The sequence below is a fragment of the Eubalaena glacialis genome, chromosome 5 (genome assembly GCF_028564815.1).
Source record: "Eubalaena glacialis isolate mEubGla1 chromosome 5, mEubGla1.1.hap2.+ XY, whole genome shotgun sequence".
Taxonomy (NCBI): Eukaryota; Metazoa; Chordata; class Mammalia; order Artiodactyla; family Balaenidae; genus Eubalaena; species Eubalaena glacialis.
Genome location: NC_083720.1, coordinates 94,382,429 through 94,406,865, shown reverse-complemented (window position 1 = coordinate 94,406,865; position 24,437 = coordinate 94,382,429). Strand labels below are relative to the sequence as shown.

The following is a 24,437-nucleotide window of genomic DNA, read 5'->3' as shown; positions in this document are numbered from 1 at the left end:
ATGGAAAGGAATATAAAAAAGCATATATATACATGTATAACTGAATCACTTTGCTGTACAGCATAAATTAACACATTATAAATCAACTATACTTCAATTTAAAGAATGGGAAAAAATCAGAGGTAGTGATGGTGTATTCTAGTTGGGGGAGGGGGCTGAAAAAAGCGAACTTTCCAAGTTTCCCCTACACACTCTACCTACAGACGACCGTGCTAACCATTAAAGAATGTTCCAGCCTTATTACGTCTGGTGATTTTCCTGAGCCTAACACCTTCTGTCTCCCATACTGGGAACGCGAAAAGGTGAGGCTCTTCAGGTTAATGATTGTGAAGGTGGAATTTGGATTCTGACAGTTTGGCTTTGAGGCTAGCTCACCAGCGATGTGACCTCGGGCAAATTACATAACACTCCTCATCAGGAAAACAGGGATGAGTCAGGAGAACGTATCTTCTGGCTTGTTTTGATGGTCAAATGAGACAGAGTGGGCAAAACACTCTGCACGTAAATGTTAGCTACCTTTTTAGCTTTTTTAAAGAAACTGAAAAGAAGTGGGACTGCTGAACTGAAAAAGCTCTCCTTCCCCTTATAAAATCCAGATAAACCTTTGAAGTATTTAAATAAGAGCAAATGAGGCGGGGGTGGGAGGACCCTTCCTACCGCAATAGGACTCTGCTGCCTCCCTCTTCGCCGCTGAAAACAATTTTCATAAACGCCCTCCAGGCCACCGATTACGCTCTCTCGGCCCACGTGGGTGGGATGGGGCGGAGAGTGGGGGGCGAGAAGCTGGCGGCCGCATTTAGCGCCCCCGGGGCACCCGGAGCAGGGCGGCACCCTTGGCCGGGGGCGGGGGCGTGGCACGCAGGCACTGGGGCGAGAAGCGTAGATGCTGGACTTGGGGAGGCGGCTCCCCTCACCGTTCCGGGTCCCGGGTGACTAGGCGGGCCAGGGGGCCCGCGGGCTCCGCCTCCAGCCCTCCCGGCTCCGCCCAGGCTCCTCCTCTTCCTCCTGGTCCTTCAGCGCTTCCCCAGGGCGCGGGCAGCGGCCGCCGGGGTCCAATTGTGGCCGCCCGAGTTATGAGAGCCGCCTGTCTGAGTGCGCGCACGGCGCTGGCTCTGCTGCTGCTGGCCGGCGCCGGGCTGTCGGCCGCCGCCTCGTCCCCCGCCCCGCCGCTCTTCAACGTGAGCCTGGACGCGGCCCCCGAGCTGCGCTGGCTGCCAATACTGCAGCACTTCGACCGCGACTTCTTGCGCGCCGCTATGGCGCATATCATCGGGTGAGCGCAGGACAGGGGGAGCGGGCTGGGGTCGGAGGGCGGCAAAGCCCGGACGCTTGCTGCGCAATGTGCGTCAAACTGAGATTCGTGACCCCTCCCCTCCCTCTCGGACAGCCTTGCCCTCCACCCCATGCCGCTCACCCCGGGCGTCTGGCGTGTGCAGGGGTGGCGGGGACCAGAGCTGGCATTTGCTAGTGCCCCAGGCAGCGCCGGGGTTGGGGATGATCCCGCGCAGCTGGTTTGACTTTCAAGTTCGGTGTCTCCAGTGGCACGCCAGTCCACCAGCCATTCCGGATCAGGGTGGCGCGCGGGTTGTCGCCCGGGCCGTCGCCCCGGCTGGCTGCTCAGCTACCGAGTAGGGGACGCAGCCCCGCACCCCTAGCAGGCCTCATGGGCCCCCAGGCCCACCCCTTTGGGGACCACTCTCGGTCGCCTTACTTCCCTCTCTCGGAGTGTTCTTCTCTCTTCTGGACGCTGCGTTTTGGGTGATGCCGGCTGGACCTGGACTGAGCTCTCTGGGTAAGCGAGGCACCTAGAACTCACCCCTAAGGATGAGAGCTTCAGGTACCCCCTCCCCCAGTACACACACACTCTCACCCCTCCGAACCTCTGAGCAGATCATAGACTCTAGTGGTTCTTAATTTCTAGGGATAATGTCCCCAAGTGGGTCCTCGCATTGATCCGAAAGGCGGTCTGGGAGCTGGAGCTCTTCCTGCCCCAGCCCTTCACCGACGAGATCCGCGGCCAGTGCGACGCCCTGAACTTCAACCTGGCCGACTGCATCCTCCTTAACCTGGCCTACGAGTACACCGCGTGAGTGCCCCGCGCTAGCGCGGATTAACTTGAGACTTGACCCAGACTTGACCGCATCTGAGTGGAAGGAGACATGTTTTCAGTGTAATGAAAGCAGGGTGGTGACCGGGCTGCCCAGAAACCTCCAGTGCTTCCTCTTTGCTTCTCTGGGTAAAGCTGAGCAGCAGATTATGAGTTTCGAGAAGGGAAAGCAGCTTCTCTGACCTCAACGCTGAACCGTTCCTCTACCTGAAGTCCCCTTTTCTCCCTCCACCAATCCAGGTAGCATCCCACTTTTGAAACTCTGCTCAACATGTACTTTCCCAGGAAGGTCTTGGAATAATCCCACTCAAGTTAACCCAATGACTGCACAGCCTTATAATGCAGGGGCTGTCCCAGCATTCATTTGTCCCCCTGCATTTAACTTTCCATGTTCATCATGGCTAGCGATCATGAGTCCTCTTTCTGAGCCTGTTGCCTCCAGCTCTGGGGTCACAGGCTACACTGTTCTGGCTAGTAGGGGCAGCCAGTATTTGGTACCCGGAGTGGGCATGATCAGCTGTGGCACACACAGGGGAAAGCAATACAGAGTGTGGTTGATCCCAGGCAAAGTGAAGGGAGAGCCTCAAGTCTGTTGGCTCAGTAACAGGTCCTGCAATTAAGAGAGATTTGACTTGGTTTCTGTCTTCAGGACTTACTGTTTTGCCACCAGACCAGACTCATTAGTAACATCTTTTAGATACTTATAGCTTCTCGCTGCCAAAAGATGTTTAAAAATTTTTTTTTCCTGTGGATAATGAAATTTTACTGCCTGCTGGCATCTTCCCAGAACATCTAGGTAGAGTAGGTTAAGAAGCACTGTGACTGCCTTCCTCTTTAGGGAAATGTTTTAAGACACAGATGTATTAAAGTGGCTTTCAATTGACCTAAGTTAATTTTGCCATTCCTCATCTCCTACCCCCATCTTTTTCCTATTCTGACATGTGGTTTTCTCAATGAAAAAATCAATTTATTTTCATTTTCATTTTCCTCTTCCTTTGTTGGAGTCACTGTATTCAAATCAACTAAAGCAAAAATTCTAGTAAAAAAATTCTAACTTTTGGATTTGATATTAAGGTATATACTGAATCGCCTGGCAAAAAAAAACACCATCAGACTCCACTAGCATTAACAAAGGAAATGTTTTGTCCTCATTTCTGGTATAAGGCTTTTTGAATCAGATTAAGTAAGACTAGCGATGCTTTATTGAGCCTACTGGGTATGAGGCACTGGAGATTGTATTACCTTTTGTGATGTGGAAACCAAGCCTCAAAGGGGACAATTTGCTGAAAGTCAGGTGCATGGTGAGTGGTCAGAGTTGCTGCTAAAAGCACGTGTCCCCAGCACAATGCAGTGCATCTCCCAAAGCAGAGCCTGGCTCCCTAGTTGTTCCCTGTGCCTGTGGGCCACCCACACCAAAACATTTGGGCATGACATGAAAGAATTGTTGTCTCGCCAATTTTGAAAAATCACCTTTGAGAGTCTACAGACTTTGCTTTAGCTACTTCCAGTGTTTGATCAGTTTGCTTCTTGACGTGAACTCTGAAAATCAGAGACCTTGGAAAAAATTAAAACCTGACCAAGCTTCCTTTTTTAAACAAACAGAAAAGGAGGTAACATTTGTTTTCTATTAATTATAAAGATAATATGTAATCATAGAAAATTAGTAAATACAGAAAAGTATAAAGAAAATTAACCACAATCCTGTTACTCAGAAATGACTACCCATCCTTCAGGATATTTCGTGTGTGTGTGTGTGTGTGTGTGTGTATACATATCTTTCCCCTGTCCCAGAATTGGACATGATGTATTCAAATATTTTTTACATAACATTATATATTCTCAGAGAATATGGACCTTTAGACATCTTAACAAACCTCTTCATCTTTTCCTCAAACTACATCTCTCTGGCTGGGAGTTCTTAAAAGATCCTTTTCTCTTATTAGCTCTCTGCAGGGGGCTTTAAGGGGGACAGGAAAAGTGCCAAGCCCCTAAATAGTTCACCCTTTTTCCAAGGAGACAAAGTGAAACAATTTGTGGAGCAAAATAGTTAGCTGCCATGGTGCTTGCTCTGAGAAATCCAGAGAAGAGAGAGTTGAGCTTGAGCCAGCCTTGAATGGTGTATTAAATAGACTACATGCTGCCAAGCAGAGGACTAAGCAAAGTTCAGTGAACTCGCTGAGCCCAGAATGAGTCCGTTTCAGATTTAGATTTAGGATGAAATTCGCATTCAGTATGTTTCCAATGTCCTGTGTGCTGAGGGCAGAGGTCTAGTAACACTGAACAAGTGCTGTTGAGTTGTGTCCAGTTGTCTTTTTCATCTTGAATTATGATCCACAGGGATTATATAGCATATGTGTCTGTTATAAGGAAGAAAACTGTTTTACTTTGAGGACTTATTTTTAAAATGAAAAACTCATTTCCTTTTTCTTGTTCACTTATGTTGAATTTTTCCCTTTTCCCAGATTCTGCACCAGTATTGTGGCTCAGGACTCCAAAGGCAACGTTTATCATGGCCGGAATCTGGATTACGCTTTTGGAAATTTCTTACGCAATTTGACAGTGGATGTACAGTTCATAAAGAATGGGCAGGTATAGTCCGTACGGTGTAAGATTCAGAAATCAGAGAGACTTGCTAACCCAAGTTAGCCGTCACTTGGATGGTCTGCAGCTTAACTGTTATCAATTTAAGATACAAAAAACGTCAACCTCCTGGAAAAACAAAACCACAAGAGAGATTTAAATCAAGTATGCTTGTAGAAACAAGGGTTATTTATTATTATTGAGAATCTACTTACAGAGGTCAATCAGTTTTCCCTAGGGAAATTTCTATGGGTGTATGATCGGTCTCCATTTTTGATGCTAAATCAGCTCTTTCCTTTGCTTTCCCATGTTCAGGCTGCTTCTAGAATAGAGGGGCTGGGTAGTGTAATGTCTAGGAACACCTAATTTTGGGATCTGACAGTCCTGGGTTTGAAGTTTGCTTCTGTCACTTCCTTTGTGAACTTGGGAAATTACTTAAACCCATTTTGCAGATTACAGCCCAGAAAGGTTAATAACTACTTTATGGAGATAGTTATAAAGGTTAAATGAAGTAATCTATGCAAAGCATATGGTAGATGCTTGATAAATCGTGGCCAAATAATAAATGGTCCTTCACTCTAAAAGTATAATTGACCCACACTACTCTTATTTTTGATCTTTAAGAAATTATACTTATACATCATTTTATTTTCATCATAGTTCCTTTAAAAGTACAACCTAGTATGTACTATTGTCACATTTCTGTGTAAATATCTAGAGAGATAGCAGTAATCAGTGTTCATTTTGTACACAAAGCATGTCATTGCCATGAAACAGAACAGAGAATGCAAAAGTCAGATCTTGGCTTTGGGGGGACACTGTTTAAGGACTTTATTTCGTTTGTTCTTTGCATTTAGGGGTTGAGTCACAAATACTAGAAATTCATTTACTAAATACTCAGTTGGTCGTCTGCTTTTACAAACAAAAACTTTCTCATAAAACATTCAAACAGTACAGAAATATTTAAGGTGAAAGTTTCTCCTTTCCCAATTTCATTCCTTTACTTCACCACTATTACCAATTTAATTTGTAGCTGAAGATTTACTTCAAAAATGGGTTTAAGTGGTAGCAATGACAGAATATCCATGAAAATAAATTCTGAAAGGACATCTGCTAAAATGTTAGTAATTATTACTGAATAATAATAGGGGACAATAATTATTTTTACTACCTTATGCTTTTCTCCGTTATTCTACAATGAGCAAAAATTCTTAAAAATCGACAAAAGATTAAATGCAATAAAAATAATTTCAGCTGTTCCCTCTAGACTCACCCTAACTAACAGGTGTTGCTTCATTTGTTTCTGTTTCTCTGGAGCTTTCATGGGAAATGGTCTATTGGTGTGGCTTATCTCGGTGCTCAGGCTATCATTACCGAATTTAACAGTTTACACTTGGGTATTGTCTTTCTGCTGAGGGCTCATGGCTAATAAATTGCTTTGCTAAATTAAGAACAGGTTATTCATCCAATAATTAAGCTTTTATTCTTACCTAGTGTTCATAGTTTTAAAAGTATTTTCAGATACGGGACCTCCTTTGATCTTCATGGTAGCCCTGCGAGGCAGGCTCAAGTCAACATTTCTATCCTCATTTTTCAGATGAAAGGGCCGAGACTTACAGAGACTAACTTGCTCCACATCACACGAGGAGATGAGGCAGAGGTGGGACAAAACCCAGGCCTTCAGCCTTCAAGTAGCTGTCTCCCCAAAACTCAGATTGTAAATTAGAGTCTCCTGCCCCAGCTAGGGCTTTGTTTATGTTAACTGACCTGGCACAGACGGTTGGAAAGCATAGACATTTAGAAATAAAGTTTTTCAGAGCTACAAGGTACAATATCGTACAAATAATATCTTATAATTATTTGTAGTTACGTGTTATAAAATATCTTGGAAACTACCAGGGATTTTGATTTTTGTAACTTTAATTTGCTGGCTCTTCAAGAGTAACACCGATGTGAGGGTTGGTGTGCCATGTGAATGAAGTGACTGTGATTACTTTTTCCCCTATAGTTATGTTTTATAAGGGCTTTAGTAGTGAGGTAGACTTATTCCCGTTTTACTGCCATGAACGGAAATGGGGAGAATTCATGGAAGACCCTCATTGAGTCTCGGGGAGGAGGTCATTTATGAAATTAAGACCATTGCATTTTCCCCTTGTAATTTAGCCACTTTATTTTACAACCAGACGAGGTAGAAATAAACAATTAAATGAAAAGTTACTGACTTAAAATACAGCTTTCTAGGAAAAAAGTAAGCTAGGCCTGTTCATTTCTCAAAATACAAAAGTATTAGTTCATCTTTACTGAACCATGTGAGCTGGGTGTCTGGTATCTGAAATAACTGATAGAGTTTGTTTTTCTCCTCAGGGATATAGTGGTGTCTTGTAATCATTAGAGTTCATTTCCTTCATTTAAAGTGGGAGCAAAGCAAAAAAAAAAAAAAGAAAGAAAGAAAGAAAAAGTGGGTGTGATCCCTACAGCTCATGGAATAATCATGAGGATTAAATGAAAGATGTATGTAAAAGAATTTTTAATATTTAAAATTTAAATTTGATTATTACTGACAAACAGTCTCACTTGTTTCCCCTTACTTCACAGAGCTTGTAAGATGCATGATATTAATCTCTTATAATCGAGTCAACATAAGTTTTTAAATGGAAGCCCATTTGCTACTTCTAGGATGGAGCTTCTTTTTTCTGCGAGGAGCCCTTTGATAAAGCTTATTGATCCCTTCTCAAAATAATGTTTCATAAATACATAAAATAAAATTCATGAGATTGCGAAGAAACCAGTTATGTTGAAATACAGCCATTTCAATATTATACTTTTTCTTAATACATTAACTGGTAAAATTTAGCAGTGGGTCTAGAAACTACCATAAATTCAGAGTAGTGATAAGTATGAATGATATTTCAAGATATGTATGTATACCATATCAACATAGGTATGATGCCATTATGTATGTGAAAATACTTGAACTTCTCCTGGTGATGGAGTCACAGGCACTGCTATGACTACATGAGTTCTTGCATGCATTCATTACAGAGGGAGTAAAATTTCAGTTAGAGGCTAGTGAAAATAAAGATGTACCTTTTTTTTTTTTTTTTTTCCCCATCCGAGGTCACAGATCCACTGACTTCTATCCATGGACCCCCAAAGTTAAATCTTCTAGAAGGCTATTTCAGAGTTTTTATTCTATTATGTTGGAACTTATAAGAAAAAAAAAAAATCCATGAAACTGTGGGACAAAACAGGTAATTTCAATGTACATTTGGTTGGAGTGTTGAGATGATGCCTTACCTCTTGATTTCAGATCGCCTTCACAGGAACCACCTTTATTGGCTACGTAGGATTATGGACCGGTCAGAGTCCACACAAGTTTACCGTTTCTGGCGACGAACGAGGTAATCAAAACAAACTCCCAAGCACTTTTAGCCCTATCCCTGTTCAGTTTTATCCAAGTACTTCATTCACTCACCCAACAGAACATATGGAACACCTTCTACGCTACATGCTTCCATTCTAGTGGGGGAAGGTGGGCAGTGTGCAAGTAAGCAATGAAGATTATTTCAGCTAGTGATAAATGCTACCAAGAAAGTAAAACAGGAAGATGTGATAGAGAATGAAGGAGGGCGTGCAGCAGGTACTGCAGGTATAAGGTCAGGGAAGGCCTGACTCACATGATCCAGGTGTGCAGAAGCTGGGGGAGGACCATTCCTGGTGGATTCCAGAAACAAAAGACTGTGTAATGTGGTTACAGGATGGAGTAAGTGGGGAGTGACAGTAGAGACAGAGAGGAAGGCTGAGGCCATGGTGCAGGGTCATGAGGAGGAGTTTGGGTTTTAAACAAAATGGAAGCCCTAGGAAGATTTTAGGTCAGGAAGTGAATAGATCTGTTTTACCTTTGTATTCTTAACTATCATTTGGCTGCTTTGTAGAGACTAGATCATGTTGGGTTAAGATGGAAGCAGAAGACTGTCTGGAAGCTATTGCAGTAATCAGAGGATATATGGTGGCATTATACAAGTAAAACACTTTAAGGTTTTCTGTGCACTTACTCCTAAGTTTTCTCATTAGACCCTCACAACAGTCCTGTTAGATAGGCTGGGCTGATATTATTAACCGCATCCATTATGCAAAGGAGGAAACTAAGGCTACAAGATGAAAGGACAGCTAGTTGATGGGAGAGATGGTTCTCAAATTGATCTCCTGGCTTCTTGCCTGGTTGCTCTATTAAATAACCCCACTGCCATCCCCTAAATCTCAGGGGATACCACTCAGTTTCCCAATATGTGGGAAACCCTGAGATAAGCCACCTCTGGTCTCTGTCCTCAGGAATTGCAACTGAATAAAGGAGAAAGACAGGTACATGGAGTCTCTTAAAGTGTAGTGTTGGTCATCTGATGAACCCCTGATCAACTTGTTGTTTCCTTTGATGTATTCTTATCTTTTTACATAGACTGGACCAGGAAGATGCTGGTTAAGGATATATCAATGTCCAAGGGACTCAGTTCTTTATCCTCATGTATTTCTTCATCATTTTCTCAAATGTCAGCTATGAGTGAGACTAATTCTCAACCAGTGGTACCCAAACCACAGCATGACAGTTACTGAAGTTTTACAGAGAATGACTGTAAACATGTGTAAACAAAAGGGGCTTTGTTTCCATCATTTTGTGACTCAAATTATTTAACTGATAGTTATGGTATGAGCAGTTTAAAAATAACTGAATTATTCTTTTATGTACACATTTAATTAAATACTGTCAAATTTCTTTAAAAATTTTTTTTAAACCTTAAGCTAAGGAAAACTAGTTATATCTTTAGTCTGCGAAGACTGAGTTAAAATGCCTGAACGATAAAATAACATCTCTTCATTAATAGCGATAATTAAGATCTTCAATTAAGTTTCTGGATATTATGGAGAGGGCCAACAGTGCCTTTAGCATATGAATAAGGATAAGAAAAGGAGGAGGACTAACAAATGGCATAGAGTGTGGGAGACCTAACCACCTGCGGATAAGATCTCAGACCCCAGAGCCAGGCTGCCTGGGTTTATACCTTGGTGCTGTCACTTGCTCGCTGGTGATCATGACCAAGGTGCTTAACCTTTCTGTGCTTCAGTGTCCTCATCTGAAAAACAGAGACGATAATAGCCACTGTAAGGATGAAATGAGTTCATGTATGTAAGGTATACCTTCATGTATGTAAGGTATCTAGAGCAATGCCTGGCACAGAGCAAGGGCCATAGACGTATTTGTCATTGTTGTCACATCTCTGGGCTGGCCCTCTTCTGAGCCCCAGATTGAAGTGTCCAACTACCTGCTCAGCATCTCCACATTGATGTCTCCTAGGCATCCCAAACTTAACATGTTCAAGCACATCTCTTGCTCTTTTCTTTTCCCCTTTTCCTGCCCTTACTCCTCCTCTACCCAAAGTTACACCTCTCCTAATTTTCCATGTCTCAGGGAATGGCACTTCTCCTCAACCAGTTGCTACCAGGAGAATTCTTTGACCCCTCCGTCCCTAAGTTTTGTCAGCTCTACCACCAAAACGAGACTCTCCCTGTCCATTCTCTCCACCTTCCCTGCTAGGCTGTGACACCTGTGTTGCTGCCTAGCTGTCCATCTGATCTCCCCACTACTGTTCTCACCCTCCTGTACTTTCTCCACCCTGCAGCTGCATGATCAGGTTGTCCCCTTGCTTAAAACCTACCATGACTTTCCATTTCTTCTTCTTTTTTTTTTTTTTTTAATATTTATTTATTTTTTTATTGGCTGCGTAGTTGAGGCACATGGGATCTTTTGTTGCAGCGTGTGGGCTCTTGGTTGTGGTACGTGGGCTCCTCTCTAGTTGTGATGCATGGGCTCCAGAGCCCACGGGCTCAGTAGTTGCAGCGCACGGGCTTAGTTGCCCCACGGCATGTGGGATCTTAGTTCCCCGACCAGGGATCAAACTGGCGTCCCCTGCATTGCAAGGCAGATTCTCAACCACTGGACCAGCAGGGAAGTCCCTGACTTTCCATTTCACGTGACAAATCCAGAGTCCTGACTCTGACCTCAAAACTCTACGTGATCACCTCTAGCACCTCATTTTATGCTTCTCCTTCTCCCTCACTCCACCTGAACCTCACTGGCGTTCTTTGTTTTCTTGACATCTGCCAAGCTTGTCCCTGCCTTAGGCTTGACACCTATGCCTTCTGTCTGGAATGCTCTGCCCGCCTTAGCTAGATGTCCACAACTCAGAGGGGCTGTCCTTACGCTTCTCTCAGAGGAGTCCTCTCTTGTCACTCATGATTACATTATTGTTTTACTTTATTATGGTTATCAAAACCTTGTTATTTAATGGTACACTAGTTTCTTCTGGTTACTGTTAAATTCCAAGGGTCTGGACCAAGTCTGGATATGGTGGCTAGTAGATGCTTATTTCTTTAATGAAAATTTTTCTTTGGAAATAAATCCCCTACAGATAATTTTAAAGATGTTAAAAAGCATTTTAAAAAAATGAGCCCAAATCTTACTTAAAGTTCTGAAATATATACGTGCTCTACAGTCTTCCAAATACTATGTTTTTATATAAATTTATTTATTTTATTTTTATTTATTTTTGGCTGCTTTGGGTCTTTGTTGCTGCGCCCGGGCTTTCTCTAGTTGTGGCGAGCGGGAGCTACTCTTCGTTGCAGTGCACAGGCTTCTCATTGTGGTGGCTTCTCTTGTTGCAGAGCACAGGCTCTAGGCGCACAGGCTTCAGTAGTTGTGGCTCGCAGGCTCTAGCGCAGGCTTAGTAGTTGTGGCGCACAGGCTTAGCTGCTCCGCTGCAGGTGGGATCTTCCCGGACCAGGACTCAAACCTGTGTCCCCTGCATTGGCAGGCGGATTCTTAACCACTGCGCCACCAGGGAAGCCCTTCCAAATACTATCGAGTCACTTTTCTTATTAGCTACATAATTTCATTTTGCATGAAGTAATATAATAGAATGATTTCCTTTAACATAATTATCATTGTTTCCAGGTAAAAGACTACATATATACACACACATACACACATATGAAATACATATATACATACATATATACTCACACATATACATATACATGTTTATATGTTGCCATGAAATTTGGGCTTCATCTTTGAAAACTGGTTGCTAATAAAATCACTCTTCATCCACCACCATTTCTCCCGCATCAACTTGTACTATGGGAAAGAAACAAGATTTAGGAATTTTAAAACATGGCTCTGGGGCAACAATTCAAGCATATACTTACTGTTCCATCCTTGGCAGATAAAGGCTGGTGGTGGGAGAATATGATTGCTGCCCTTTTTCAGAGACACTCACCGGTCAGCTGGCTTATCCGCACTGTGAGTATTTTTACTGTCGAGCCCACCTCACCCTAATGTCATGTTCTAAACTGTGTTCATGTTGTGATGCTGTGTCATTTAACAACGTTGTTTTTAATGTAAGAAGCTCCTGACAAGAATAAGCATTTAAAGGTTTACAAAATGCCTATCACCTTTTTTGATAATAAGTACCAAAGATAAAGCGGGACGCTAGTTAAAGTGTTAAGGACAGATTTTTATCAGTAGTATAATATTGCAATAGGGAAAAGTGTCCAGCGTGAATGGAACTTAACTTCTACTTGACTGAGTATTTTAAAGGGAGAATGAGGGAATAGGGAGGGGGTGAGGGGAGCACAGTAGAGTCAGAGAAGTGAAAAATTAGCAAAAGTAGAAAGGAGGGAGTTGTCCATGTGAAGTAAGTCAGCCTCCTACCCTCCCGCAGAGACTGGGACATAGGGGCCCTATCTTCAGGTATTAGCTGTAAATTCTTTGGGAAGCCTTGAGTTTTTTCAGGCAGGCACTATAAGGGGGCTACAGGTCATTGTAGGAATGTGGCCTTGAGCTGTCAGAAGCTGTGATAGTGTTTGTCCAAGTCTTTATAGGCTGAGGTTAAGGCATAGTTGAGAAGAGGGCTCCAGGAGCCTGGATAGAGTTCGGTCAAGAAGAGGATCTTTGTCATAGGCTAGAGTTTTCCGCAATAGCTGATTGAGATAAAAGACGAAATGTTTTTCTACAGATATAGATGTGCCCTCCTTTTAGAATCTCCAATTGCAGATATCTTAATCTCCATTTGCAAGTATCTGAATTAACAAACCAAATGCATTAGAAGGTAGCTCTACGCACAACAAAAGGAACATCAGCTTTAGGTTCGCTCTTAGTCAGCAGGGTTCCAGGCCACATATAACTTGTAATCTGACCACGGAAAGCACATTTTCAGGAACACATCTCTGGTGAAAGGATCTGGCCCTGCCTGGGTTTAGCCTTTTTGGCCCTTCCTTGTCCTGCTGTAAATGATCAAGCCCCTGTGGGCTTGAAATTCTCCTAAACTTTTTTTTTATATAAATTTTTTTATTTATTTACTTTTGGCTGTGTTGGGTCTTCATTGCTGTGTACGGGCTTTCTCTAGTTGCGACGAGCGGGGGCTAGTCTTCGTTGCAGTGCACGGGCTTCTCATTGTGGTGGCTTTTCTTGTTGCGGAGCACGGGCTCTAGGCACACGGGCTTCAGTAGTTGCAGCACGCGGGCTCAGTAGTTGTGGCTCGTGGGCTCTAGAGCACAGGCTCAGTAGTTGTGGTACACGGGCTTAGTTGCTCTGCGGCATGTGGGATCTTCCCGGACCAGGGCTCGAACCCGTGTCCCCTGCATTGGCAGGCAGATTCTCAACCACTGTGCCACCAGGGAAGCCCTCTCCTAAACAGTTTACTTAACTATTCCCTAAAGATGTTGACAAACTATGCATCCTTCACATATTTTTAAAGATGACTTCTAAAGTATTTCATCATAAGATTAACAAGCTGCAGAAATCCAGTGTATTGTATGTGTTGACATTTAAAAATAAAACTGTAATTTAAAATCCAGGGGAGGGACTTCCCTGGTGGTCCAGTGGTTAAGGCTCTGCGCTCCCAATGCTGGGGGGTCCGGCTTCGATCCCTGGTCAGGGAACTAGATCCCACGTGCCGCAACTAAAGATCCCAGATGCCACAACTAAGACCTGGTGCAGCCACACAAATCAATCAATCAATCAATCAATCAGTCTATCCAGGGGAATCTAAACACCAGTGATTTAAAAAAAATTTTAGATATAATTTACATACAATGAAATGCACAGATATTAAGGGTTTAGTTCAGTGTGTTTTGACAATTTTACACACTCATTTATCCATCCATGTAACCACCAACAAAACAAGATATAGAATGTATCAACTGAAAAAAAAATGCACCATATGAGAGCTGTGAGTTAAGCTTTATTTGGGGCAAGATGAGGACTATAGCCTGGGAGACAGCATTTCACATAGCTCTGAGAAACTGCTTCAGAGAGGTAGGGGGAGAGAGAGGTCAGTGTTGTATATGATTTTAGTGAAGAGGGTGTGTGTAGTCAGGCACACATTTTGGCTGAGGCTCACTGCTAGTCATGAGGAGCAGATGTCGCCATTAATGATTTTAGTGCTTTTCTAGGTATGAGGAGATGAAAGAATTGGGCTGATAAAACCTTCTCCTGAAAATATCTAACTGTCTGAAGACCTGTTCTGCCAGGTTTTCCCAGAGCACAGAGTGCCTTATTCCTGATCTCCACCCTGAACTCCTTTCAGGATGTGTTGAAGGTCAGCGACTGCAGTGGCTAGTGACCTAATCCTTGTAGAGGCAGATGGCGAGTGACCATGTTTAGTTGGCCGACATTTCCAAATGTCCCTGGAAATTTCCCTAGTGCTCCTTTCCAGTCAATTTCTAACCTCCTCCGACACCCAACCTCCCGCGAGTCACCACTCTGACTTCTATCACTGTAGGAAGTTCTGCCTGTTCTAGAATTCATATACATGAAATCATAGTATATGGACTCTTTTTCTTTCACTCAGCATAATGTTTTTCAGATTCATCCTTGTTTGTATTACTAGCTCATTCCTTTTTTTTATCGAAGAAGATTCAATTGTATGAGTATACCACAGTTTATCCATTTTAATGTTGATAGGCATTGGGTTGTTTCCAGTTTGGGGCTATTGTGAATAAGGCTGCTGTAGAAATTCTTGTACAAGTCTTTCTGTAAACATATATCCATTTCAGCTGGTTATGAAGTACTTAAGAGTGGAATTGTTGGGTCATAAGGTAGACATATATTTAATTGAGGTAATGCCATACAAGGCACATGCCATACAATTCATCTATCTAAAGTATACAACTCACTGGTTTTTAGTGTACTTACAGAGTTGTGCAGCCATCACTACAATCAGTTTTAGAACTTCTTCATTTCCCTAAAGGGAAACCCTGTACTCATTAGCAGTCACTGCCCATTTCCTCCATTCCCTGAGATAGATAAGGTACCTGTCTCCCCCTGAGTGTGCCACTTGGGTGAATGAAATCAGGCACCACTGCCTTCAGTATTTCTTACTGATGTTCTTTTGCATTGTTCTCATAGAATTCTGTTAGAGGCGATGAATTCTTAGATAGTAGTTGGGGGATGCTATAGGTGACATAATCCAAAAACTATTCCATCACTCCTATTGCCTCACTTATAATTTTGCTGAGTTTAGAACAAACCAACTCAAGTCTAACTACCCCATCCTAACAGTGATATGTATAAGACAGGGAACAGTCCACAGAGCTTGCCGTGGTTAATGGTTTATGGTGTTGAACAATGGCACCGTTGCAGACACCAATGTTTTAGATCATTCTTTTGTTTGACCCTCTCCCCACCCTTGACACTGTGCTTTGGCACTATTCAGGATGGGTGAGCAGGATGGCTGTACTTTCCAAAAGTGGTGGAAGAGTGTTGGTGAAGGTATAGGTGGGAGGGGCTGGCCCTCTACCCAGGACGTTCTCGAGCAGATGAGCTTGAGGAAGGAGCACATGTGGAAGCTGAATATTTGGAAAGTGACCCCCTTAACCATCCATGCTGCAGACCTATGCAAGTGTTGATGAAGCCCAGTTCAGCTCGATGTTCTAATGCAGCATGCTGTCTTTCATCTCCAGCCCTTTGCCAGTCTGTTCCATTGAGCTGCAACTCTCTTCCCCACGCCCACTCCCAACCCCACAACTACCGTTTTCTCTGGTCTGACTTCTATTTGTCTCTCTGACCTCAGCTCATGCGACACCTCCCTGAGGGGCCTTCTCAGTGGCCTGGGTAAGGATGGGTCCCCTGCTGTGACTTCCACAGCATCTCCTTCTCCTGTGTCGACACTCATTACATTGTGTCACTATTGCCTGTTGACTTTACTTTCATCTTTGGAAGTTTGGGGAGAGCAAAGACGGGGTCCATCATATTCACGGCTCTGTTCCCACACCAGCACAGTGCCTAGCACATAGCAGGTATTCAGGAAATATCTGCTAAAAGAACAAATGAATGAAGAAACGTGGGGAGATCTTTGCGAGGGTGATCTGCCTCGAAATCATGCAGCCTGTGTTTGGTGAGCCAGGTCTCTCACCAAAGAGAACTTGTCAAAGTTCTCTTCTTTTGTGAGAAAAACCCTGCTGCTGTTGGCTTTCCATCGAGGCGTCTTCCATCTCAGGAGCCCTGATGACAAGAGAATGAGGTCAGAGCAGTTCAAGATTATAGCCATGGCTTAATATAGCAGGAGAATGTGCTTTGGACCATCTGTCCATCAGTTGGTGTGGATAACTGCCGCGTATGATGATGCTAATGCAGGTTTGTTTTTTTTGTTCAGACCCTGAGTGAATCAGAAAACTTTGAAGCAGCTGTTTACAAATTGGCCAAGACTCCCCTTATTGCTGATGTTTATTACATTGTTGGTGGCACATCCCCCCGGGAGGGAGTGGTCATCACAAGGAACAGAGATGGCCCAGCAGACATATGGCCTCTAGATCCTTTAAATGGAGCGTGAGTAGAATTAAAGGCTCTGGCCATTTTGTATCAGTAATCTTTTTTTTTTTCTTTAATTGGTGAAACTAGAGGTATTTTTTATTTTTCTATACTTCTTCTTTAGCTGTGTCCCAAATGACCTTGGCTAAGACAAGATGATGTGCTGTGTTGCAGGTGGTTCCGAGTTGAGACAAATTATGACCATTGGAAGCCAGTGCCTAAGAGAGATGACCGAAGGTAGTCTCTAAACACTTTCTGGTTTGCAGTGTTTTCTTGTGGTCAGGAGAATGTGCCCCTCTTGCTACGGGAACTGGAGAGGATTATAGGTGCTGTCCCCTCCCAGAAAATGTACCTTAGCCCTTGGCCAGGATGGGAGAGTGTGGTATGTGGTGGAGAGCATGGCAAGGAGTTTCTTGGCAGATGGCTGGGTGTTGGGAAGACAAGGTTGGTTCTGGCCTCAGGGTCAGGAGTTCTAGATTGCACCACTAGCTCTGCTGATGACTCACTGGGTGGCCTCTTGGGCCTCTGTTCACCCATCTGTAAAAGGAAAGGATGGAACAAGGTTCATAGTTTTCTATGTAAGACTTTTTGGGAAGGAAAACATTTCCCTGCACTTAAATAAATGAACTGTTTGGGGGCTTTAATTTCCCTTCTAATTTTGAAAATTCTATAATTATAAGTTAGTGTGTCCCAAAAGGCAAGTAGTTATATATTTTTCCTTGGCTTTACTGACCCGTGTGTTTGGTGGCAACTGTTCAATTCACAGAAAACATTTTCATCATCCTGGCTTCCTTGAGCAGACGGGGTTGAATTAATTCCACCATGGTGGTTTGAGACAAGGTAGCAAACATGCATGGGGGCCAGAATCTGTTTGGGGGAAAGGGAGATAATGAGGCTAGACCTTGCATTGAGCCTCCCAAAATGAGAGCTTGTGGGATTCAGAGTTTCCTGAAGTGCCAAGTGACCTTTGACCATTGTCCTTACAGAACACCTGCCATCAAAGCTCTTAATGCCACGGGCCAGGCAAACCTCAGCCTGGAGACGCTCTTTCAGGTAACTTGTGTCACAATGTCCAGCTTTTACCCAGGATGTTTGGTGTCTTTCTCAATAGTGATTTAAAAAAAAAATTCTTCTGAAATCAAGCAATATTAAAGTAGAAGTTTTACCTGGTTGAAAACATTTAAAAGAAAAACGTTTTCTGAACTTGTAACCATTTAGGTTAAAGTATCATCTTCACCTGAGTTTTTCTTCATGTTAAAAAAAAAAAAAAGCATAGTTATAATGTGTTCATTTGTTTAAAAGAAAAAAAAGAGAAAGGTTTCAAAAGTCTAACTCTGTCACCCCAAGATACACCAAAGTGTTCAGTGGTTATTTTATTCCTATTGATATTATGCGCATATTTCTCCTACCTTTTAATAGTCTTTTATTTATTATTATTATTATTATTTTACTGAGGTATAGTTGATGTACAATGTTACATAAATTTCAGGTGTACAACAAGTGATTTACAATTTTTAAAGGTTATATTCCATTTATAATTATTATAAGATATTGGCTGTATTTCCTGTGTTGTACCATATAATATATTTGTAGCTAATTTTATACATAGTAGTTTTGTTTTTGGTTTTTTTTGGCTGTGTTGGGTCTTTGTTGCTGTGCACGGGCTTTCTCTATTTGCGGCGAGCGGGGGCTACTCTTCGTTGTGGTGCGCAGGCTTCTCATTGCAGTGGCTTCTCTTGTTGCAGAGCACGGGCTCTAGGGCACATGGACTTCAGTAATTGTGGCACGCGGGCTCAGTAGTTGCGGCTCGCGGGCTCTAGAGCACAGGCTTAGTAGTTGTGGCACATGGGCTTAGTTGCTCCGTGGCATGTGGGATCTTCCCGGACCAGGTCTCGAACCCATGTCCCCCGCATTGGCAGGCAGATTCTTAACCACTGCGCCACCAGGGAAGTCCCTATACATAGTAGTTTGTATCTCTTAATCCCATACCCCTAATTTGCCCCTCCCCTCCTCCTTCTCTCCCACTAGTTTGTTCTCTATATCTGTGAGTCTGTTTCTGTTTGCTATATACATTCATTTGTATTGTTTTTTAGATTCCACATATAAGTGATAGCATACAACATTTGTCTTTCTCTGTCTGACTTACTTCACTAAGCACATTGCCCTCCAAGTCCATCCATGTTGTGTAAATGGCAAAATTTCATTCTTTTTTGTGGCTGAGTAATATTCCATTGTATATATACACCACATCTTCTTTATCCATTCATCTGTTGATGGACACTTAGGTTGCTTCCGTATCTTGGCTGTTGTGAATAGTGCTGCTATGAACATTGGGGTGCATGAATCTTTTCGAATTTCTAATCATTTTTAATATGATTTCTCCTCTGCAGGTTTTGTCAGTGTTTCCGGTTTATAACAAGTAAGTGACATGTTAAGCACGTCTGTTCATACATCACCCTGGCACAGTAGACTCTCTCCTGCACTCTTTGGCTCGGCAGGGATCTGAGGGCTCCCACAGAGCAGGTTTTCTAGGTGCTGTGGATCCAGCCGTGACAAAACAGACTCTTTGCTCTGCTGGGACCAGCATTCTACTGGCAGGGAGGGACAGATAAAAAAATGTAGCAAAAGTCAGGTGAGGAGTCCATGGGGAAAAACAAAGGTGAGGAGGATAGAGTGATCTGGAAGGAGGAGGGCATGACATGCTTATCCTAAATCCGTCTGCTAGCTGGGGACCACCTTCGCTGCTTGCGAGCTCCTTAACTTCACTGTTAGTACTAAGCTTTAGATACCTTTGGCTTTCCTTTATCTTCCTGGGGAGTTTCTGCTACCCCCGTGCTCATTTCACAGCTGATTCCGTGCCTGAGTTAATGTTTCTCTTGTAGCCTGTGCCCTTGATAGTAGCATTCTGTGAGCAATGGCTTCTCGGGTCTACAGCCTGGGATTTTACCCACCTCCTTTTTTTTGACGTGAACCGCTGGGCCAGGCTGCCACTGCCACTGCCACAGGAAGCTGTTAGTTAAACTTGAGACGCAGACCCCACCAAACTTGTACAGGAAGCTCTGAAGGTCCGCTGTCGCCGTCACAGCACGGCTGAATAGGCCAAGAGCCTGCACTTCGTGGCCGCATACCCCTCAAGGTGTTGCCTGATTGCCTTCTCTGTGCCCAAGACCAGCTCAGTGAGGTAGGGCCTAAAATAGAAGAGGACGCAAGTCATCACAGAGTCTTATCTCCTTCTTTTACCTCCATAAATTCCAAAACCCAGCATTTCCTACTTTCTCATCATCCTTCTTTCTTCAAGGCAAGAATATCAAAAATGGTATTCTTCAAGAAATAGCCTAATATGGATAAAACTTGTAAAGGGATTTTTAGTTTCAAATACCCAATTGATTTTTTTCTTTGAAATGATCCTCTTTCACACAAATATAAAACAGTAGTTTTCCTGACGGCCTCTAGATTAACTTTTGTATATTTGGGTGCTCTAAGATTCCTTAGGTACAATGACATTTTCAAAACTGGTGTTACTCTGTTCACTTTGCACTGTAATAGGAATATATCTCTTTGAAATTTTCTTCTTTAAGTATGTCCAGATAAAAAGATTATTGCTAAAAAATTAATTCCATAAACGATATTCTAACAGCCAAAACAATCTTCTACAGAAAAGCAAATCAGTATTTTCCCACTCTAACAAATGAGCTAGTTGGGTCACAAATGATACCCAGCACTATGCTAGTGAACTAGTTCTTTGAGGGCAGAGAGAGCAAAAACAAACAAAAGACTCCTGATTTGTAGCATTTATTGATTTCCTTGGTGTAAATACTCACCCTGGCCTATTTCAAGCTTACAGTTGGCTCATAAACTTCCTGCATATTTAACCATTGACTCTCACCAGCCTGTAGGAGTTAGCTCCAACTCACCATTACCCTTTCCAGATGGGCACAATTTTGCCTTTTTAATAGTCATTTAAAAAATAGTTAACCTATTTTTTTGTTCTTATAGTTTTTTAAATAGTTATATAAATGATAAATATTTTGTTTAAAGATTAATAGTATAATCAAATAGTTTTTATATTTATTTTAATAAAACATTTTCTGTGCTGTGAGCAGCCCTTATAATTTTAAATAGCTGCATCATAACCAATTGAATGTAGTATAATTGAATTAAACATTCTCCAGTTGTTAGTTTTTCCTCTATTAAAACTCTGAAATAAATATATTTGTACATTTCCCCCCTGTTTTTGTATTATTTTCCTTGGCTGAATTCCCAGAAGTAGGATTACTGAGTTAAAGGCTATGAATGTTTAAATGGCAAATGTTTTGTTGAAATAGAATTGTCAGAAGTTATAAACAGTTTACCAAGAAGCATTTTTCTTTATTGTATAATTGAAAACCCAAGAGGATCTACATTTAAATGATTATCACCAGTGAACCAAAAATAACACAGATCCCTGACTCTCAGGCCTTTTACATGTAATGATTACCATCAGTTACGTCTGTTCAGTGTGTGAGGTTAATATTCAGAAATGTCTGAACAGAAGCAAGGAGCTCTATGCTGCCCCCTTGTGCTGTGCTACAAAATTACAGTCCCCTGCAGTGGAGCTCCAATATTAAAACAGTGATGGAGAACAGAATTATGACTAAAGGGCTTCCCTGGTGGTGCAGTGGTTAAGAATCCGCCTGCCAGTGCAAGGGACATGGGTTTGAGCCCTGGTCCAGGAAGATCCCACATGCCACGGAGCAACTAAACCCCTGCACCACAACTACTGAGCCTGCACTCTAGAGCCCATGAGCCACAACTACTGAACCCGTGTGCCACAACTACTGAAGCCCGCACACCTAGAGCCCATGCTTCACAGTAAGAGAAGCCACTGCAACGAGAAGCTGGCAACGAAGAGTAGCCCACGCTCGCCGCAACTAGAGAAAGCCCACGCGCAGCAATGAAGACCCAACGCAGCCAAAAATAAATAAATTTTTTAAAAAATGTTTAAAAAATAATTATGACTAAAGTAAATAAGCAGCTGAGGTCCTGTTCAGGGAACCTTCGTTCCCCTTGGACAAGCTTTGCATGTTCTCATAGTGCTGTCTTCAGCCCAGTGTTTGATTCAGCTGTGGGGTGCCAGTGCCTGTTCCTAAACCGCCCCACTCCCAATGCTTTGAGCAGGCATCCCAGCTGGTGTCTGGGGCAAAAGGTAGTTGAAGGGAGTGAAGGGTAGGAGCCTCAGTGTGTCTGTGCGTGCGTATGTGCATGTGCACAAGTTATTTGGGTCTCTTGCTCTGCAGAATGTTGGGTAAGTGACATTGTACTTTTCATCCTTAGATCTGGGCCAGTGGATCCCCTGTCTTGATCCCTGAGCTTTCGGGGCCCCACCCTGGCCTTCCTCTGACTCTCCCATGATATAAGGAATCCACTCAGAGTCTGGCCCAAGTACCCAGAACCCTGGAATTCCCGTCCTGAACAGCACCCAAGCCATTTCCAGGGCCTGTGTGGTCCACTTCCCTGGGTGGTGTTCTCCTGATGGCGGTGTGCAGCCGTCGTGGACGTCCTGTGCCTGGTGGTGGCCAAGGGATGGCTGTTTGCTGGGGTTGGTGCATGAAGCCTAGATGAGCGTCCACATATGTGCCATTTGTGGGGTAGGCAGAGCAGGGCTGCAGGCCAAGGCCAGCTCTCCCTCATTGCCACAGTGTGGAACTCCGGGGAGTCTGAGAACTTTGAACTTGGCCTTCCACAGTGTTGTCAAAATAGGAAAGAACACTTTGTGTGGTTGCTTGAATTATAACTTTTAAATAGCCTGACATATGTGGGTCTCTATTTGTATTCTTGTCCTGGGTCCCAAGTATGAGGAAAAGAGCTTGGGATTTTTTTCCCCCTCTTTGGAATATTAGAGAAAATGATGTATATGTTAAAATTCCTCTCATTTTCAGCTACACAGTTTATACTACGGTAATGAGTGCTGCCAGCCCAGACAAGTACATGACTAGGATCAGAAACCCAAGTTAAAAGCAGAAGAGTGAATTCACCTATGCTATGAAGGTTTGCTAAAAGTTTTTTTTGGGGGGAGGGCAGCGATTAGGGATGGGGGAAGGAGGACATAGGCTGGTATTTCTCCTAGAAGATAGTAGCATCCTTAACATTTATACATACATAATATTTTCTGACAGGCATTGAGTGTATGATTGTTATTTGTGTCATGTTAATGTCACTCTTAAGTATTTATTTTGAATTGTTCGTATGAAAGCTAGTCTTCTGGTGCTCAGTGCCCTTTGCCCCTGATTAAAACCTGCTTTCAGGGTAAAGCGTTACCTCTTCACTTATGCAGAGGGGCAAATGCCTGGTAAGACTTATGTGTCTCCAAAGTCACAGTGAGGCAGGCCCAGCTCCTCTGCAGGATCAGACAGACACTGAAGGACCAAGGACACTCAAAATTTATTTCAGGCATCAGTGAGGCCATAGGTGAGAGGAAAGACATGAGGAAAAAAGCAGGAGTCCTTTCTGCTGTCCCTAAAATCAAACCATCTCGGCAGCCACCTATTGACAGGACACCTTTTCCTATTGCAGGGATCTCCTGGAGTTTATAAACCGAGCCTGATGTTTTGTTCATTCACTTATGGGGATGTTTAAAATCAGTGTTTAAATTAAGCACATTTTTTTTTCCTTACAGATCTTTTTAAATGAAATTTTTGAAGAGCTGCACTTTAAAAAATAAAGGAAAAGATTATATTTTATGACCAATACAGGCTCTTTCCTCATTGAGTTTTTCAACCTTGTGAAGTGGGAGCAGGAGAATCAGTTTGGAGCGTGTTGTGGTAAAGTGGGTAATAGCTGTCCTCATTCACCTTCCTTCAGGGTTTGCCTTGACCATCTCTCAGCTTCTTCTGTTCTGGCTTTAACAACTCAAAGATAATCGGTCTCAGAGGGCAAGCCACATCCTTGGGCTTTATTCCCAGCTTCTCACCATTACTTATAGCTATTTTGTCATACCTCAGTTTATAAAGAAATGAGCGGGCAAGACCTCTTTGTTCATTCTGAAGTGCTTCTGGAAGAGTCTGCCAAACTTAAATAAAATTAACAGCAATTATTATTAAGCAAAGATGAGTTTAGCAGAGGGAATAGCAGAGGAATTACAATTCGGGACAAGCAAACCGTGGCGAACCATAGGCAAATCTGAGGAACAAAGGGAAGGTTAGCTTTTATTGGAATCTGGGAGGAAACCAGGGAATGTTGTTTTGAACAAAAGTTCATTAGAGGAGAACAAGAGTTCAGGGTTGTTGCAGTTTCACATTGGTTGCAAGTGATGGTCAGTTTGCTGTTACTGAGAAATGCAAAAATCTTTCTTCCTGCTGGCCGTGTAAGTTGAAACCAAGGGTAAGAACTCTCCTTTCGTGGCTTTCCCACTCCACTTAAAATCAAGTATGCTTTATCCATTTTCACATTTCTCCCTTTTGATCAAGATCTTTCTCTGAAAGCATAACTGATGCAGCATCAGGTTGGGTTTTTTTGGTTTTTTTTTTGGTTGAAATATTTTTGTCTGTGTCCCTCATTGCTGGGAAGGACCTTTCCTGGGAGTTATGTTGGGGGGAAAGAGCAAGTAGCATTTGGAAACCGCAGGGCCACATTTGAGCAACAAGGAAGGTAGAAGGAGGAGCTCTCAGGAGTCTCCCATTCTTAAATTGTGTCTTATCAAGTTTGTAAGCCTTGGAGATCATCTCAAAGCACTGAGCTGACATAATACTGTTTGGTGCATCATTTCTGCAGATGTTTGACAGGCAACAGGTACAAAGTTTTAAAATGATTATACAAGTCAAAATTAAAAGTAATATGACAAATCCGGTTTGTATAATTGTCCTAAAGATTGAAGGACCATGGGGAATCAGGTGAAACTTGTAATCAGTG

General features: G+C 42.9%; 1 protein-coding gene across 1 annotated transcript; it reads left to right on the top strand.

The window, feature by feature from the left end:
* Positions 1 to 995: 995 nt before the first annotated feature.
* NAAA (N-acylethanolamine acid amidase) lies at positions 996 to 23,276 on the top strand. The gene is made up of 11 exons (XM_061191492.1): positions 996 to 1,273; positions 1,922 to 2,086; positions 4,570 to 4,696; positions 7,998 to 8,088; positions 11,965 to 12,041; positions 16,396 to 16,568; positions 16,725 to 16,787; positions 17,537 to 17,603; positions 18,941 to 18,969; positions 22,469 to 22,577; positions 23,206 to 23,276. Exons 1-10 carry the CDS (start codon positions 1,074 to 1,076, stop codon positions 22,542 to 22,544), a joined length of 1,068 nt encoding a protein of 355 aa, XP_061047475.1. The 5' UTR covers positions 996 to 1,073; the 3' UTR covers positions 22,545 to 22,577; positions 23,206 to 23,276.
* The last annotated feature ends 1,161 nt before the right edge of the window (positions 23,277 to 24,437 follow it).